Genomic DNA, 15,949 nt, shown 5'->3' with positions numbered 1-15,949 from the left:
GCAGCAAGCGGGTGATCTACTAGCATGGTGCTATTTAAGGTGTTTTCATCATTTCCAAGGTGATCTAATAGCAGGAGTCCATGGTGCTATTTAAAGTGTTTTCATAGTTTCCAGCAGGGGGCGGAAGCGATCTAGTAGCAGGAGCCCATGGTGCTATCTAAGGGGGTTTTAATAGTTTCCAATAGTGAGGAGGGGATCTAGTAGCAGGAGTCCATGGTGCTATCTAAGGGGGTTTTAGTTTCCAATAGTGAGGAGGTGATCTAGTAGCAGGAGTCCATGGTGCTATCTAAGGGGGTTTTAGTTTCCAATAGTGAGGAGGGGATCTAGTAGCAGGAGTCCATGGTGCTATCTAAGGGGGTTTTAGTTTCCAATAGTGAGGAGGTGATCTAGTAGCAGGAGTCCATGGTGCTATCTAAGGGGGTTTTAGTTTCCAATAGTGAGGAGGGGATCTAGTAGCAGGAGTCCATGGTGCTATCTAAGGGGGTTTTAATAGTTTCCAATAGTGAGGAGGGGATCTAATAGCAGGAGTCCATGGTGCTATCTAAGGGGGTTTTAATAGTTTCCAATAGTGAGGAGGGGATCTAATAGCAGGAGTCCATGGTACTATTTAAAGTATTTTCATAGTTTCCAGCAGGGGGCAGCGGAGGTGATCTAGTAGCAGGAGTCGGTGATGCGCTTCATGCTCTGGAACCTGGTGTTGCTGTTGCCGCTCATGCCGCTCATGCCCATGCCCATGTTGGAGAAGTTCCTGTACTCGCCGGGCCTCATGTACATCTGCCTGCCCCTGTACTGGGGCTGCTCGTACATCAGCCAGTGGCCGTCCATCACGTTGCAGGACATGCAGTTGGGCATGCGGTAACGGTCCATGACGGAGTCACAGTCGTCCATCATCTCCATGGACTGACCGCCGAAGTTCTCCTTCTCGTAGATCTTCATCCTGTACTGGCCCCTGTGCTGTAGTACGGGAGAGGGAAGAAACGTTATTTTCTTGCCATGTGTTGTTGGTACATAACTGTATCATAAATCCTGGTACACAATGGAAGCGGACATGACCGGCGGTCAGCCTAGGCATTGTCCAACTAACTAACTAACACCTCTCCCGAAGGCTAACCGGTCATGTCCACTTCCATTCATTGTGCTAAGCTAGGCTAACATGCAGCCAGATAGCTTTCTAGTACTGAACGCACAGAGAGGAAACTGGTATCTATCTTCTCGTCTCTCTCTCTCTCTCTCTGGAGAAGACGATGAGCTAATTTCCCAAAATGTTGACGTGTTCCTTTAACCCTTTCACCGCCGCACTACCAAACGGTTAACCCTTTCACTGCGACAATACACAGAAGGTTAACCCTTTCACTGCCACAGCAGCAGCAGGTTAACCCTTCCACTGCCACACTACAGAAGGTTAACCCTTTACTATCACGTAGTGTGATAGTAAAGGGTTAACCTTCTGTAGTGTGGCAGTGAAAGGGTTTTAAGAACGACCCTGTTGTACGGTACTGTACCTCCCCAATCGAGCGAGCGCCCAAACTCGAGTAAATATTTAGCTCCGGGCGACGGCGGTGACCCTTACCATGGGGATCATGCGGCAGGACTTGATGCAGTCGCTCATGCCCATCATGCTCATGTGGTCGGGGTACTCGCCCCTCCTCATGAAGTACTGGTTGCCGGTGAAGTTGGAGCGGTCGTAGACCATGAAGCAGCCCCTCTCCACCTTGCAGGAGTGGCACTTGCTCAGGTAGGAAGACATGTCGGAGCAGTCGCTGCTGCACTCGTAGGAACGTCCCTGGAAGTTCCTGTCCTCGTAGAAGACGATCTGAGAGACGACGAGAAGAAGAAGGAGAAGACGAAGAGGAGGAGAGTCACTTTAGGGCCAGTAAGCTCCACTACTGTGTATATATATAGTAGGAATGTCCAATATTATCGGCCGATATTGGCATTCAAAAAGAATTGGCGGTAAAAAAATGCCAATATCGAACATCCCTAATATATAGTGAGTTAACCTTTTCACTACCACAGGGTTAACCCTTTCACTGCGACCATAAAGAGGGTTAACCCTGTCACTGCCACACGACAAAAGGGTTAACCCTTTCACCACCACACTACAGAAGGTTAACCCTTTCACTACCACACTACCACAGGGTTAACCCTTTCACTGCGACCATAAAGAGGGTTAACCCTGTCACCGCCACACGACAAAAGGGTTATTAACCCTTTCACCACCACACTACAGAAGGTTAACCCTTTCACTACCACACACGACAGCCGGTTAACCGTCTGTCGTGTGGTAGTAGTAGTGAAAGGTTAACCCGCTGTAGTCGTGTGGTGGTGAAATGGTTAACCCGCTGTAGTGTGGTAATGATGAAAGGGTTAAGTGATACCTCTGGTATCTTAGGTTGTAATTATTAAGTGTAAATATTTAAGTGTAAATTTTTTTTTTTCTTCTTTTGAATGTCTGTTTTTTGGGGGGACATATTTTTGTGGACATAACTAAATAAATAAGTCCCTCTATGAATGAAAAAACCCTGAAAGCCTCACCCTGCTCATCATGTTCATGTCAGTGGCGCTCATGTTGGCTGGTGTTCTTCTGACTGCAGATGCTGCTACTGGTTGCTGCTCTTGGCTGATGCTCTGACTTCCTCCCTGGAGCTGGAGCCTTCATTTTATACTACCTGGGCCACCAGAAGGTCCATTGTTGTCAAAATGCCCTGAGCCAGCAACATGCCATAGAAGCCCATAGAGCACTGAGGCGCTGTGCACGTTTCCCCCTCAAAAGACCTTAGAATAACGTCACACAAAAGCCTCTTTGAAAGGGTTAACAATGAATGGACGACACCGAATAAAGGATCTCTGTCTACTACGACGAGGGCTATTGGTGCCCCACTTAAACATGTTGTATTGGTGAATAATACAAACATTACGTTGTGTCTCGTCGTCGTCATTCAGTATGATCCTCAGATATTATATATCGTATATCCGATACACAAGTGTGAGTATTTTAATAACGGGTGTATTTTACATATACGATGTATATTCAAAGAGAAGATAATGGATGGGGAATTTTCTTTTACATTTACTTCTCATATTGTAACTCAAAATACAGGTATATTTTTTCTATAAGTGGAAATATCGTGACCATTTTACAGAATCCAGTAAACATTTTAAACTTAGGCCTACTGTACATTTAGCTTTCAGATACTGTTTGTGTTTCTATCATGACTATTACTTTAGATTTCTGTGCTGAAGGAACTCTTCGATTGTATTTGGATGAAGGAGTAGGCCTTTGACTAGGTGTCGTAAAATCTAGACACCATTAGTGAACGTTCATATTCAATTATTTATTTTTTTTATTTTGGATTTTGTTGTTCCACTTAGTTTCTCCATGGAAAAGAGAGGAGTATCAATTCAAAACATTGTGTATGTTGTTGATTGTAACCTACAGTGTGCTATTTTACTTGGGAAATCCAAGGGTATTATTCTAAACAGCCGTAAACCAGAAGGTGAGTAGAGGAGGTCCAGTCGATGATGCCAATATTCATCAATATATATAGAAAAATCATACATTTTCCGATATGTATTTTGTTTAAAGAAATATCATACATTTGTATCTATGAATCTCAATCATAAAGACTTATGTCAGCTTAAAATGGTGGGTCAATTATATTTCACAAATAAAAAGTTGGGTAAATTGAGTCTAGGTGGTAAAATATTTTACAAATATAAGTGAAGTCATTTCATCATGTATTGATATACTTTTCGAACAGTGATATGCATACTTTTCGTTGTTTGTCTTTTTTATTCGTTGTTTCTTTTTAAAATCATGTTCGAAATAAAGATTCATTCATTCATCATATTAAAAGGTGGGTAAACTGACGTTAGGTACAGTAGTAAACTCTATTTGACAAATAGAAATAGAAAGACAAATTGAAATAGGAATCAAAGCACCTGCCACTCAGTATCTTGGCTTTGTTGGGTGTGTATAGTTGGGTGGCGCCATCTGCTGGTCAAGGGAAGAAAATGTGATTGGATGAACACGACAAATAGCTCATCATAAGTCTCTGAGAATATAAGGGCTGATTGAGGATCAGTGGAACACTCTTTCAGTTTCTTTCATATTTCACTCAAAGATCACCATTATCATCTGCATCATCATCTTCATCATGATAATGATTTTCGTCATCATCATTGCTGTCATTATCATCATCATCATTAGTATCATCATCATCATAATTTTGATCATCTTCATTATATATATCTTCGTTATTATTATAGCAACACTACAGGGTAGGTACTGTGTAAAACATATTATTACAGCAACACTACAAGGTAGGTACTGTGTAAAACATTATTACAGCAACACTACAGGGTAGGTACTGTGTAAAACATATTATTACAGCAACACTACAGGGTAGGTACTGTGTAAAACATATTATTACAGCAACACTACAGGGTAGGTACTGTGTAAAACATCTTATTACAGCAACACTACAGGGTAGGTAGTACTGTGTAAAACATATTATTACAGCAACACTACAGGGTAGGTACTGTGTAAAACATATTATTACAGCAACACTACAGGGTAGGTACTGTGTAAAACATATTATTACAGCAACACTACAGGGTAGGTACTGTGTAAAACATCTTATTACAGCAACACTACAGGGTAGGTAGTACTGTGTAAAACATATTATTATAGCAACACTACAAGGTAGGTACTGTGTAAAACATATTATTATAGCAACACTACAGGGTAGGTACTGTGTAAAACATATTATTACAGCAACACTACAGGGTAGGTAGTACTGTGTAAAACATATTATTATAGCAACACTACAAGGTAGGTACTGTGTAAAACATATTATTACAGCAACACTACAGGGCAGGTACTGTGTAAAACATATTATTACAGCAACACTACAGGGTAGGTACTGTGTAAAACATATTATTACAGCAACACTACAAGGTAGGTACTGTGTAAAACATATTATTACAGCAACACTACAGGGTATAATACTGTGTAAAACATATTATTACAGCAACACTACAGGGCAGGTACTGTGTAAAACATCTTATTACAGCAACACTACAGGGTAGGTACTGTGTAAAACATATTATTATAGCAACACTACAGGGTAGGTACTGTGTAAAACATATTATTACAGCAACACTACAGGGTAGGTACTGTGTAAAACATATTATTATAGCAACACTACAGGGTAGGTACTGTGTAAAACATATTATTACAGCAACACTACAGGGTAGGTACTGTGTAAAACATATTATTATAGCAACACTACAGGGTAGGTACTGTGTAAAACATATTATTACAGCAACACTACAGGGTAGGTACTGTGTAAAACATATTATTATAGCAACACTACAGGGTAGGTACTGTGTAAAACATCTTATTACAGCAACACTACAGTGTAAGTACTGTGTAAAACATATTATTACAGCAACACTACAATGCAGTGTTGTAGTACTCGAGTCAAGGACTCTGACTCGAGTTTGAGTCCTGGACTGATTTTCAGGACTCGTGACTCGACTTGGACTTGAGCACTGATGACTCGGACTTGGACTCAAGCATTGACTGCATTCGGACTCGGAAGGTGCGGACGAGGACTCAGACTTGTTAATTGATAAATACAGTTATTTTTTTTATTTTTTTTTGTAATAGGTCCTAATCATTTGGCATAAGATATTAATGGCTATATTAATGACAAAGTAGATAAACTCCCTTTGAAATGGTGACCGTTGTGTCATTTATGTTTAATGTAGACCTTTTATTTGTATGTCAACTCATTGACTGCCAGAGTGGAGTGGACTCAACCTCGATGACTTGGACTTGGACTCGGACTAGGGTCATGGGGACTCAACTCTGACTCGACTCTGGCTCTTCTTTGGTGACACGGATTTGGACTCGGACTTGAGACTTGACTCGGACTCGACTACATTATTTTCGAAAACGGGCTGCTCTCAGAAGCGTCAACTAAACTGAGAATTTCCCGCCGGCAACAGAACATTCATTAATAATCTGCCGCCTGTGAAGCTCACTGTGAAGCTCACGGGCCCGTAGCCCTCGGGGAAGATAACTCAATTTACATGTTCGAAAAGGAGTAGGAAGAAGTATACACTTATTTAATCCTACCCCTTTTCCACTACTCAAATGAGTGTACTAATTTAAAACCTTACAAAACAAATATATATATATGCAAAACAAAAAACAAAAACTATATATGTAAAACATGAAAGAAATAAAATAATGTAAACACCCGTGAATGTCAAATCCCTTCCTCATCCCTGTACTTCGTGAACATCATTTCCTCATAATTCAGTTTGAATTGTCTCATATTTGGACAACTGTTCCACAGTTTCACTCCACATATTTAAATGCAGTGTCTTCTCATGGTAGTGTGTACACTAAGAACTTTTAAATTGTGTTCTCCCCTCAGATTATAACCCCCCTCTCTATCAAAGAACAGTTCTTGAATGTTTCCTGGAAGTACATTACCTTTTGCTTTATACATTAATTGTGCTGTTTTAAATTCCACACAAGATCATTTAACTTGAATGTTTTTTACTTTACAGATTAATTATAACCCCCCTCTCTATCAAAGAACAGTTCTTGAATGTTTCCTGGAAGCACATTACCTTTTGCTTTATACATTAATTGTGCTGTTTTAAATTCCACAAGATCATTTAACTTTAATGTTTTTTACTTTACAAATAATATGTTTGTGTGATCACGATAACCTGCAATGTGAACTATATCCTTTTTTGGACTATAAAAAGTGGTTGTAGTGTAGAAGTATAAGTGTTTCCCTAGACTTCAGTGCAGTAATTAAAATATGGTAAAACGGTTCATAGCCCTCAGGGAAGATAACGTCTAGTTTCTCTGTTCTCGTCGTGGATCAAGTGGACAATGCTAGCCGGCCCCGTAGCCCCTTTTTTATTTTGTTTGTTTTGTTGGAATCGACAACAACCATTTATCACCATTAAAGTCGCTTCAAGTCAGGTTCCTTAAAACAGGACCTTTCTAAATGTTTTTTCACACCTCTTATCATTAGTTATACCTCTAGAGAGTCTAGACTTTCACTGGGCTCGTGTCTTTTTCGGCTGGCCCGCGGGAGAGAGGGAAGGTGACCGTGTGTGGTTGCAATGTGTGTGAGATAAGTATTTCCTGTTGTCAGTAAACAGAAAAGTGGGTCACGGTGCGGATGCTGGAATGTACCTTAGCGGCGTCCTCTTGACGGAAAACCCTTTCCAGTGGTTTATGTGGTTTTTAAACTGCTTTTCAGAAGTTCACACTTTTTTTTGCTCAGTTTATGGTGGTTAATATGTAAAAGGAAGGGAAAGAAAAGGGTCTAAACTGGTTTGTTTTAGATTAGATTAAAGGGGAACTATTTTACTATTTCTTTCACTATTTGGGCATTTTTACACAATTCCTGTGAGTTTATGGAACACCTCTGTAATTTGTTCTGTTTTGTATTTCTAATCAAGTCCTCAAAAACAGCATTTTTCTACCTCAAGATCTTAAGCCGTTTTGAGGCTGGGCACCTAAACCACTGCGCCGCCTGAACATCATCATGCAGCGGTGTCTCTCTGACATCACAAATCATCACATTTTCAGATGACTCAGTTCAGTGAGGGTGAATATTGTGAGAGGAGAATTGGAAGAATGCGCCAATATGAGAATTAGAGACATAGATCATATTAATATAAGTCCACATAGCTAGGAAACAATGCTAAACACTGAAAAAGGCCATTTATAAGATAGTTCCCCTTTAAAATGTATTCTCATTATACAGCACAAGTACAACGAGGGGGAAAAAAGCAAATGTAACAGTAAAGTGCAACAGCAATATGCAATGTACAGTATAGATGATTTAACTTCACGTTCTCTCAACCAGGCTTTAATTTGGTTTATTAATCTTGGGCCTTAATCATTTTAGTCTTAGATGGCTGAGGTCAGTTTGTATAATTCCGTTCTGCCCCCTTCACTATTCTCCTGCAGCATCATATTGTCGAGAGGGTGTTAGCTGTACTGTGTAAAACATCGTATTACAGCAACACTACAGGGTAGGTACTGTGTAAAACATATTATTATAGCAACACTACAGGGTAGGTACTGTGTAAAACATATTATTATAGCAACACTACAGGGTAGGTACTGTGTAAAACATATTATTATAGCAACACTACAGGGTAGGTACTGTGTAAAACATATTATTATAGCAACACTACAGGGTAGGTACTGTGTAAAACATATTATTATAGCAACACTACAGTGTAGGTACTACAGTATGTACATTCATATACACTTAATTCATTTGAAAAGGGGAGAGGGATACCTTTAATTTCAGTTTATTTTTGACTTGCTAGGTCACGCTGAGGTAGCTAGCTAACAGGTCGGATGGGGTTGGTTGGCTCAGTGCTTGTTGGGGCTGGTAGTATAGCTACACTGACAGCCCCATTGTGATAAAGTGGTTATTTTTGGAGTTGTGCTTAAAGAGATAGTCCACGTTTTAAGATGTTTGATTTGTCACAAACTGGGAGTTCTTCGGTCCATCCAGAAATTAAAGGCAGAAAATGTTAGCATTTGTTAGCAATGCCAGTGAACGTCAATAGGGGCATGAGGCCTGTCCTTGATTTGAATAATATGGAGATGTAATGTAACATTTACACTCTAGAATCAATCATTATTTGTTTAGCATGATAGAGACAGCTATTTTACACATTTTAAGACAGGTTTGTTTTCTCTATCATAATATTGAAGTATTTTTACCCAATAGTTCAAGCTTTCTGTTGATGTTGAAATGAATCTTGAGTGACACACTGACTCCACCAGAGAGCAAAAACCAGCCATGGTCTATAACCTACAGTAGCTCACAAATGTCAGGTCAACCCCTATAAGCCGTAGCCAGAAATGTAATTTTATTTAATCTTTTTTTGTAAAGATCATTTTCATTGTTAGCTGTAAGGGATGCCTTGACATTTAGAATTTAAGTTGATTTGTAAGCCCACATGTCACAGTGAGTAAAGTCTCTAATGTCAGCACTTCAATCACAGAGAGACACAATTCTATTTATGGACCAGTACAGTATGTCATGTGATTGAAAATATGTATAGACATCCTTTATATTCTAAATTGAATTAAAAGAAAGGCATGTTAGCATTGTTAAAAAGAAACAAAAGATCTGGAGGTGTATGAACTGGAAATAACTATAGTAAGGTAGAAGAATTCAGCAACTCTAGAAGTGGGGTGATAGAGTGCAGTCTAAGTGACCATCACATCATTTTCTGCGCTCGTAAAATTCACAGACCTGTAATAAATAGTCACAACACAATCAGTTTCAGATCTCTGAAAAACTACACCAGCGAAGCCTTAAGAACAGCTAGATAGAACAAAGTAGATTGGTCCAATGTACTAAACTGCACATCGACAGAAAAAGCTTGGTCATGCTTTAAAACCACCTTCCTTTCAGTTATTGACACGCTTGCACCCTCAAAGGTGACCAGGGTCAAAGCTAGAACAGAGCCCTGGATCACTGCCGAGATTCTAAAAGCCATCAGAGTGAGAAATGAGAGCTTCTCTAAATACAGAAAAACTAAAAATGAACAGCTCTTTGAGACCTGTAAAACACTAAGAAATGGAGTAACCAATATGATCAAAAAAGCAAAACTGAACTATTTGAACGAAAAAATTGAGGAAAATAAAAAGAATCCTCAAAAACTGTGGAAGTCTTTAAAAACACTGGGTCACAATAATAGACTCAAGACTAAAACCACAAATCTCAACCTGAAAATAGATAACACGATCATCTCGGACAAATTGAGTGTGGCAAATTGTTTAAACACCTTCTTCACAACTGTTGCTACCACTTTGGTGAACAAACTGCCGATCCACTCTGGCCGATATGGCATACAGCACATCCAGGCCTTTTATAAGGAATTGGGTGTACGTGAAAATGATTTTAAATTGACTGAAGTAACTACTGAAGAGGTTATGAAAAAGCTCAGTATGCTGCAGCCAACAAAAGCCACAGGCCATGACAATATTCCCACCAGATTTCTCAGAGACTCTGCTTCCATCATAGCTCCCATTGTAGCCCATATCACCAACCTCTCCATCAACCAGGGTCACATCCCGCAAGAACTCAAGCTTGCTAGGGTAACCCCTCCATTTAAAAAAGGAAGCAAACTGGATCCAGGTAACTACCGCCCCGTTTCTATCCTTTGTTCCATATCAACGGTAATTGAGAGGCTGGTATATGAGCAGATAGACAACTACCTGACTGAACATAGACTGCTGTACCAGTTCCAATCAGGTTTCAGAAAATCACACTCCACTGACACCTGTTTACTGTACCTGACCGATTATATAAAACGTGAGATGGACAAGGGGAACTACTGCGGGATGGTCATGTTGGACCTGCAAAAGGCGTTTGACACGGTCAACCACTCCATCCTACTAGAAAAATTGAGAGCGATAGGCTTTGATAGCAAGGTAGCCAAATGGGTCAAGTCTTACCTGGAGGGAAGAGAACAGGTGGTAGACATCAATGGCACCTTGTCCTCGTCCCTGCCAGTGACATGTGGGGTCCCCCAGGGAAGCATTTTGGGGCCTCAACTGTTTTTAATATATATCAATGATATGAAATCGGCATGCGATTGCAACCTGTTCCTGTTTGCTGACGACTCTGCACTCCTGGTCTCTGACAGGGATAAGTCTAAAGTGGAAAGTGTCCTGAGCAGTGAAATGAAAAATATCTGCTCTTGGCTCAGTGACAATAAATTGTCTCTACATCTGGGAAAAACAGAGGCCAACCTAAAGAAATCCCAGGGTTTTAAAATTAGAGTAGGTGAAAACATTATTGAGGATAAAGAGGAGGTCACCTACCTGGGCTTTATTTTGAAAAATATAATGAAAAAATGGCACAAAAAGTGATTACTAAGGTCAATCAAAAAACCAAATTTTTATTTAGAATTTCCTCGTTCATAAATAGGAACGCTCTGAGGACCCTAGCTGGAGCCCTCATCCAATGTCACTTTGACTATGCTTGCACTTCATGGTACAGCAACATATCCAAACAAATGAAGACAAAGCTCCAGACCTCCCAAAACAAACTATGAGATTCCTGCACAACCTTCACTTTAGGACTCACCTTACGCCAGCCCACTTTAACTGTCAGGGATGGCTTAGGGTTGAGGAAAGGGTACACCAGCTTAAAATGCTACTGGTTTTTAAAGTACTGAAAGAAACGGTCCCCAAATACCTAGTAAATTATTTTAATAAAGTAGGAGATGTCCACAAACACGCCACAAGAGGAAGCCCCACGGACCTGGTCCCGCCGAGAGTCAGGACATGCATGGGGAAAGATGAATCTTTTTTTACTCTGCTATTGTAATGTGGAATGCCCTGCCAACATTCATAAAACTCCTGAACTCCACTCTCGGATTTAAATCCACCCTAAAAACATGGCTCAGCAGCAACTCAAATTGGTCTTAATATGGTTTTTATCTCTTTTATCATAACTCGCTTTTATTTCTCTTTATCATGAGTTGCTTTTAAGGTTGCAGATTTTTCTTTTAACATTAGTTGACTGTATGAGTTGTCAGGTTAGGTGTTATTATACTAATTTTTAGGATGTGTCATGTCTAGTGTAGGCCCTACATGTCCATTTGTGTTTTTGTGCCTTTTATGTTCCATGTGTAGCATCCTGAATATTCTGCTAAGTATTCAGAAGTGCTGACTAACTGTTACTTTCCCTGTGTGTGTATAAAGTGTGATAAACAGCAGGGGGCAGTGGTGGCAGTGGTGGCAGGTGGAGCGGAGGAGAGAGGGAAGCAACGAGGAAGAGAGGATTACCTGGGAGCCAGAGCACCAGGAAGCTCTCTTCGGCAGTGAACTCGACCATGAACAGTCGCAACGGGCGTGTGCTCAGGAAGAGCCCCGTTGAAGGAGTGATGTTGAAGAGCCCCGTTGGAGAGCGACGGGTGATAAGAAGTACTTGCTAGTTGACGTGTTATCCTAGAAGTACCAGCGATAGTGTGTGAGTAAGCGATACAGAACGAAGGACTAACGTCCATAGTTAACGGGTTATAGTAGTAAGTGTGCGGTGTATTAGCATGCTGCTAACGGCTCCATCTGACTCCAGTAGACTACCGGGTGCGCGGCGCTGAAGACCGGTGGTACAGTCAGCCACGTTGCGTTAGTAGTACAACCGATAGCAGGAGGGTGCACTCAGACCCACAGTTTAGCTGTGTTTAGGGTAGCCAAACAGTATTAGCTCGCGCGCCAGCATCAAACAACAGCCGCAGTGGACGTCTCCCCGACGCCGCAGAGGACGCCTCTTCCCACCAGCAGAGGTCGCCACCACAGCACGCTCCTCCAGTTCACCACTGCCCATGCTGTTTACCCCAGCCCGCTGGCTGTGCTCGCGGGATCGCCCGACGCCATCTTGTCACCTGGACGAGAGGTGATAGGAGTGGGTCCGCCATCTTGGCTAAGTACGAACGGTACCTTGTGTACCCACAGCAATGTCCATTCAAGCTAACGCTAACGACCAGTGTCTAAGGGGTACCCCAAACAATATAAGCTGGCTTTAGTGTAGGTTTTATTTGGTAACGTGGGCCCACATTTACTTGGTTTCTTTTGTATTATTATTATTATTATTATTATTATTATTATTATTATTATTATTATTATTATTATTATTATTATTATTATTATTATTATTATTATTATTATTATTATTATTATTATTATTATTATTATTATTATTATTATTATATTATTATTATTATTATTATTATTGTTATTTGAATTCCCAATGAATCATCTACTTTGTGCCTGGGTCTCCCCTAATCTAAGCGGGGTTATTATTAATGTATTGAGCACACGGTGCCTATGATGGGAATAGTGTTCCCCTACATTACCAGTGAGAGCACCCGGTGCCGTTTATGAATATGTGCTATCTGAATAATCTGAAGTACAACTTGTAACTGATAAACTGACCAGGCTTCATATAAAGTAGACAGAATTGGGAGCACTGTGTGTGTGTCTGTTTCTTCCATATATGCTAACCTAACCCCTGGGTAAATACTTGTGACTGGTATAACCTTCCACCCCATTCGCAGCACATTAATTAAAGGGTCTATACAGGTGGTCAAGGAAGGGTACTGCTTTTTTTTTTGTATTTTATTTTTTTATTATTTTTTAAACAAACACATAAACAAACATGACAACACACGATAAGATATACAAGCATTAATTGTCAGAGCACATCCAATGAGATCACATTTTAGTTAATTGTCTTATATAAGATATACCCCTAATACCTGTTATCTAAAAAACCTACACACATATGCTCCAGCTCGAACCCCCCCCCTCCCGGACCCCACCTTGAGAAGTACCTCCACTATCCCTCGCACCTAACCAGACACTACCATTATAAGCTAGCTTTTATTCTCTCCACCACTTCTAACCACATTGACAATGAAATGACAATGGAAGGGTACTGCTTAAAGGGAAGCCCAATAACACTATTGAACTGACAGTCACCGGGTGTGGGAGGGCTGTCGGAGGTACTGGGGGAAGTGAGAGTGTGTGGGGAGCTACTGCTGACCGCCTTGGAAGGCGAGGGAGACCAGAGTACCATCCCCCAGGTTAGTAAATCCTGGGCCCCATCCACTCCTGCTGCACGCCCTCCAGAACGATGTTCTGGGCCAAAGACGGGGGTACATATAGATCCAATTCTATAGTATCCTGCTACCAGGTGGCTGTGTACTACTACTCCCATAAGCAGGGATAATCCACCCTTCTACACATGTATGGACCACAATGGAAACAAGCCTTGGATTTATTGTGTTTTATCCATTTTTGACCAGCGTATTGACACTGTTATTGTTTTGTCTTTTAAATGTTTGTACTACGATTGTGTCAAAATAAAGTATTCAATCAATCAAACTCGTTGAGGCCGATGGGTGTTCTAAAAAATTATGTTCTTTATTAACACTATGATCGCCGGGAACGAGTTTACACGTCATTCCTAGCCATGCTCATTCTGCCGAAGACGCCGTAACTCGTCTTTGATGTCAATATTTAAAAAATCTGTCATCGAAATCATATTTCCTTTCCGGAGCCCTGAGACACAGTGCAAAGCTCCACTCAACTCTCTAGCGGTTCAAGAGCGCCATCTGGTGGCCGATCGGCAGATCGCCAGCTGGAAATTAACCTTTGAACCGGTAGTGCTCATCCATATGTGGTCCGGCCACTCGCTATCGTTAGAGAGACTCCGTATTGACACAGTGAACATCGATCGGTGCAAATAACTCGAAAAAAACAACATGATTTGGACGTATATACTATTATACAACCTGGAAATGGATCGGGCATTTCTCCATCCCATAATAGAAAAAAATTCTGTTCCACCCTCATCTGCCAGCGGCGCGAGGAAGCCACGGTGAGTTTCAATGTTATTTTCTAATGTCTTCTATACTAACTGATCTGATGAACATATGACCCACTCTGGATGAATCATCTAACGCTGCCCACGGAATTATAAACGATCCCCCGCCCATCCGGTCATCATCAGATGATACGTAGAAACTTCTAGAAGTACCTCCAGTTGAAATTTATTATCTGGCACAGATCGCTATCAAACTGTATTTCATCATGCATATAATGCATTTGGAGCTATAAATCAAGTTCTGGAGAAAGCTGCAGAAAACGATAAAAACATACTTATACTTTAGACCATATTTTAGTATGAATATGTGAATGAAAAAGTTTAACGTTGCTACACCCTGAACAATACATATAGGACATTGAATGGGCCATAATAATGGCAATTTAGCAATAGAATTTAAAAAGTTATAGCCCTGCAAAGAAGGGGAACTTCTCCATAGACAAATAGAGCTGGCGAGGGATGGTAAATTATGAATTTAACCCATGACGATTAAAGTGTTAATATAATTAAAACCAACGCGTTTCGACAACATCAGGGTTACATGACAGAAAAATAAATAAAAATAACAATGGAGCTTAAATACCAGTAATACATGTCAAATGGCCACCACAGGTAAAATACCCCCCCCCCCAATTGACAGCAGACCAATCAGAAGACAGGTCATGCAACCGTGATGAAGGCATCACAGTCAAGGTATTTCTTTCATGATGTAATATGAAGTGGGCTATAAATACTGACTACAGTGACTACTCACACATTTGGCTGTCGCTTATCCAAAGCAACTTACAGGTTCTGTGCAAGTCAGCAGGAAGGGTACAGCTCTTGTTACATAGTAGTATAGACATATTAAGATAAGATAAGATATTCCTTTATTGATCCCCTTGGGGGAAATTCAGATTCAGATTCAGATTCCTTCGTAGCAGAGTGCATAATAGTAAACGTTTTTAAACTTTTTTCAATACTTTTTTCTTTTCATTTCAGATATTGATTGAAGAAGTGTGTTTTTAGTCGACGAACAGAACATTGGGCATGTATTCGGCTGTCTAGGCTATGTGACATACAGCCTACAGCTACAGCCTGGTGGAGGGAGGCCCAGAGCCATGAGACTACAGCCTGGTGGAGGGAGGCCCAGAGCCATGAGACTACAGCCTGGTGGAGGGAGGCCCAGAGCCCTGAGACTACAGCCTGGTGGAGGGAGGCCCAGAGCCCTGAGACTACAGCCTGGTGGAGGGAGGGCCAGAGCCCTGAGACTACAGCCTGGTGGAGGGAGGCCCAGAGCCCTGAGGCTACAGCCTGGTGGAGGGAGGCCCAGAGCCCTGAGACTACAGCCTGGTGGAGGGAGGCCCAGAGCCCTGAGGCTACAGCCTGGTGGAGGGAGGGCCAGAGCCCTGAGACTACAGCCTGGTGGAGGGAGGCCCAGAGCCCTGAGGCTACAGCCTGGTGGAGGGAGGCCCAGAGCCCTGAGACTACAGCCTGGTGGA

At 41.2% G+C, this 15,949-nt stretch overlaps 1 protein-coding gene across 1 annotated transcript; it reads right to left on the bottom strand.

Moving 5' to 3' along the window:
* Positions 1-651: 651 nt before the first annotated feature.
* On the bottom strand, positions 652-2,568 carry LOC311245222 (gamma-crystallin M2-like; the record flags this gene model as incomplete). Its single annotated transcript, XM_084335042.1, has 3 exons — positions 652-954; positions 1,571-1,813; positions 2,536-2,568. 3 exons carry the CDS (start codon positions 2,566-2,568, stop codon positions 652-654), a joined length of 579 nt encoding a protein of 192 aa, XP_084191168.1.
* Between the last annotated feature and the right edge of the window lie 13,381 nt (positions 2,569-15,949).

This window comes from Notolepis coatsorum (genome assembly GCF_963971535.1).
Source record: "Notolepis coatsorum genome assembly, chromosome: 18".
Lineage (NCBI taxonomy): Eukaryota > Metazoa > Chordata > Actinopteri > Aulopiformes > Paralepididae > Notolepis > Notolepis coatsorum.
This window is presented reverse-complemented; position numbering and strand designations above follow the sequence as displayed.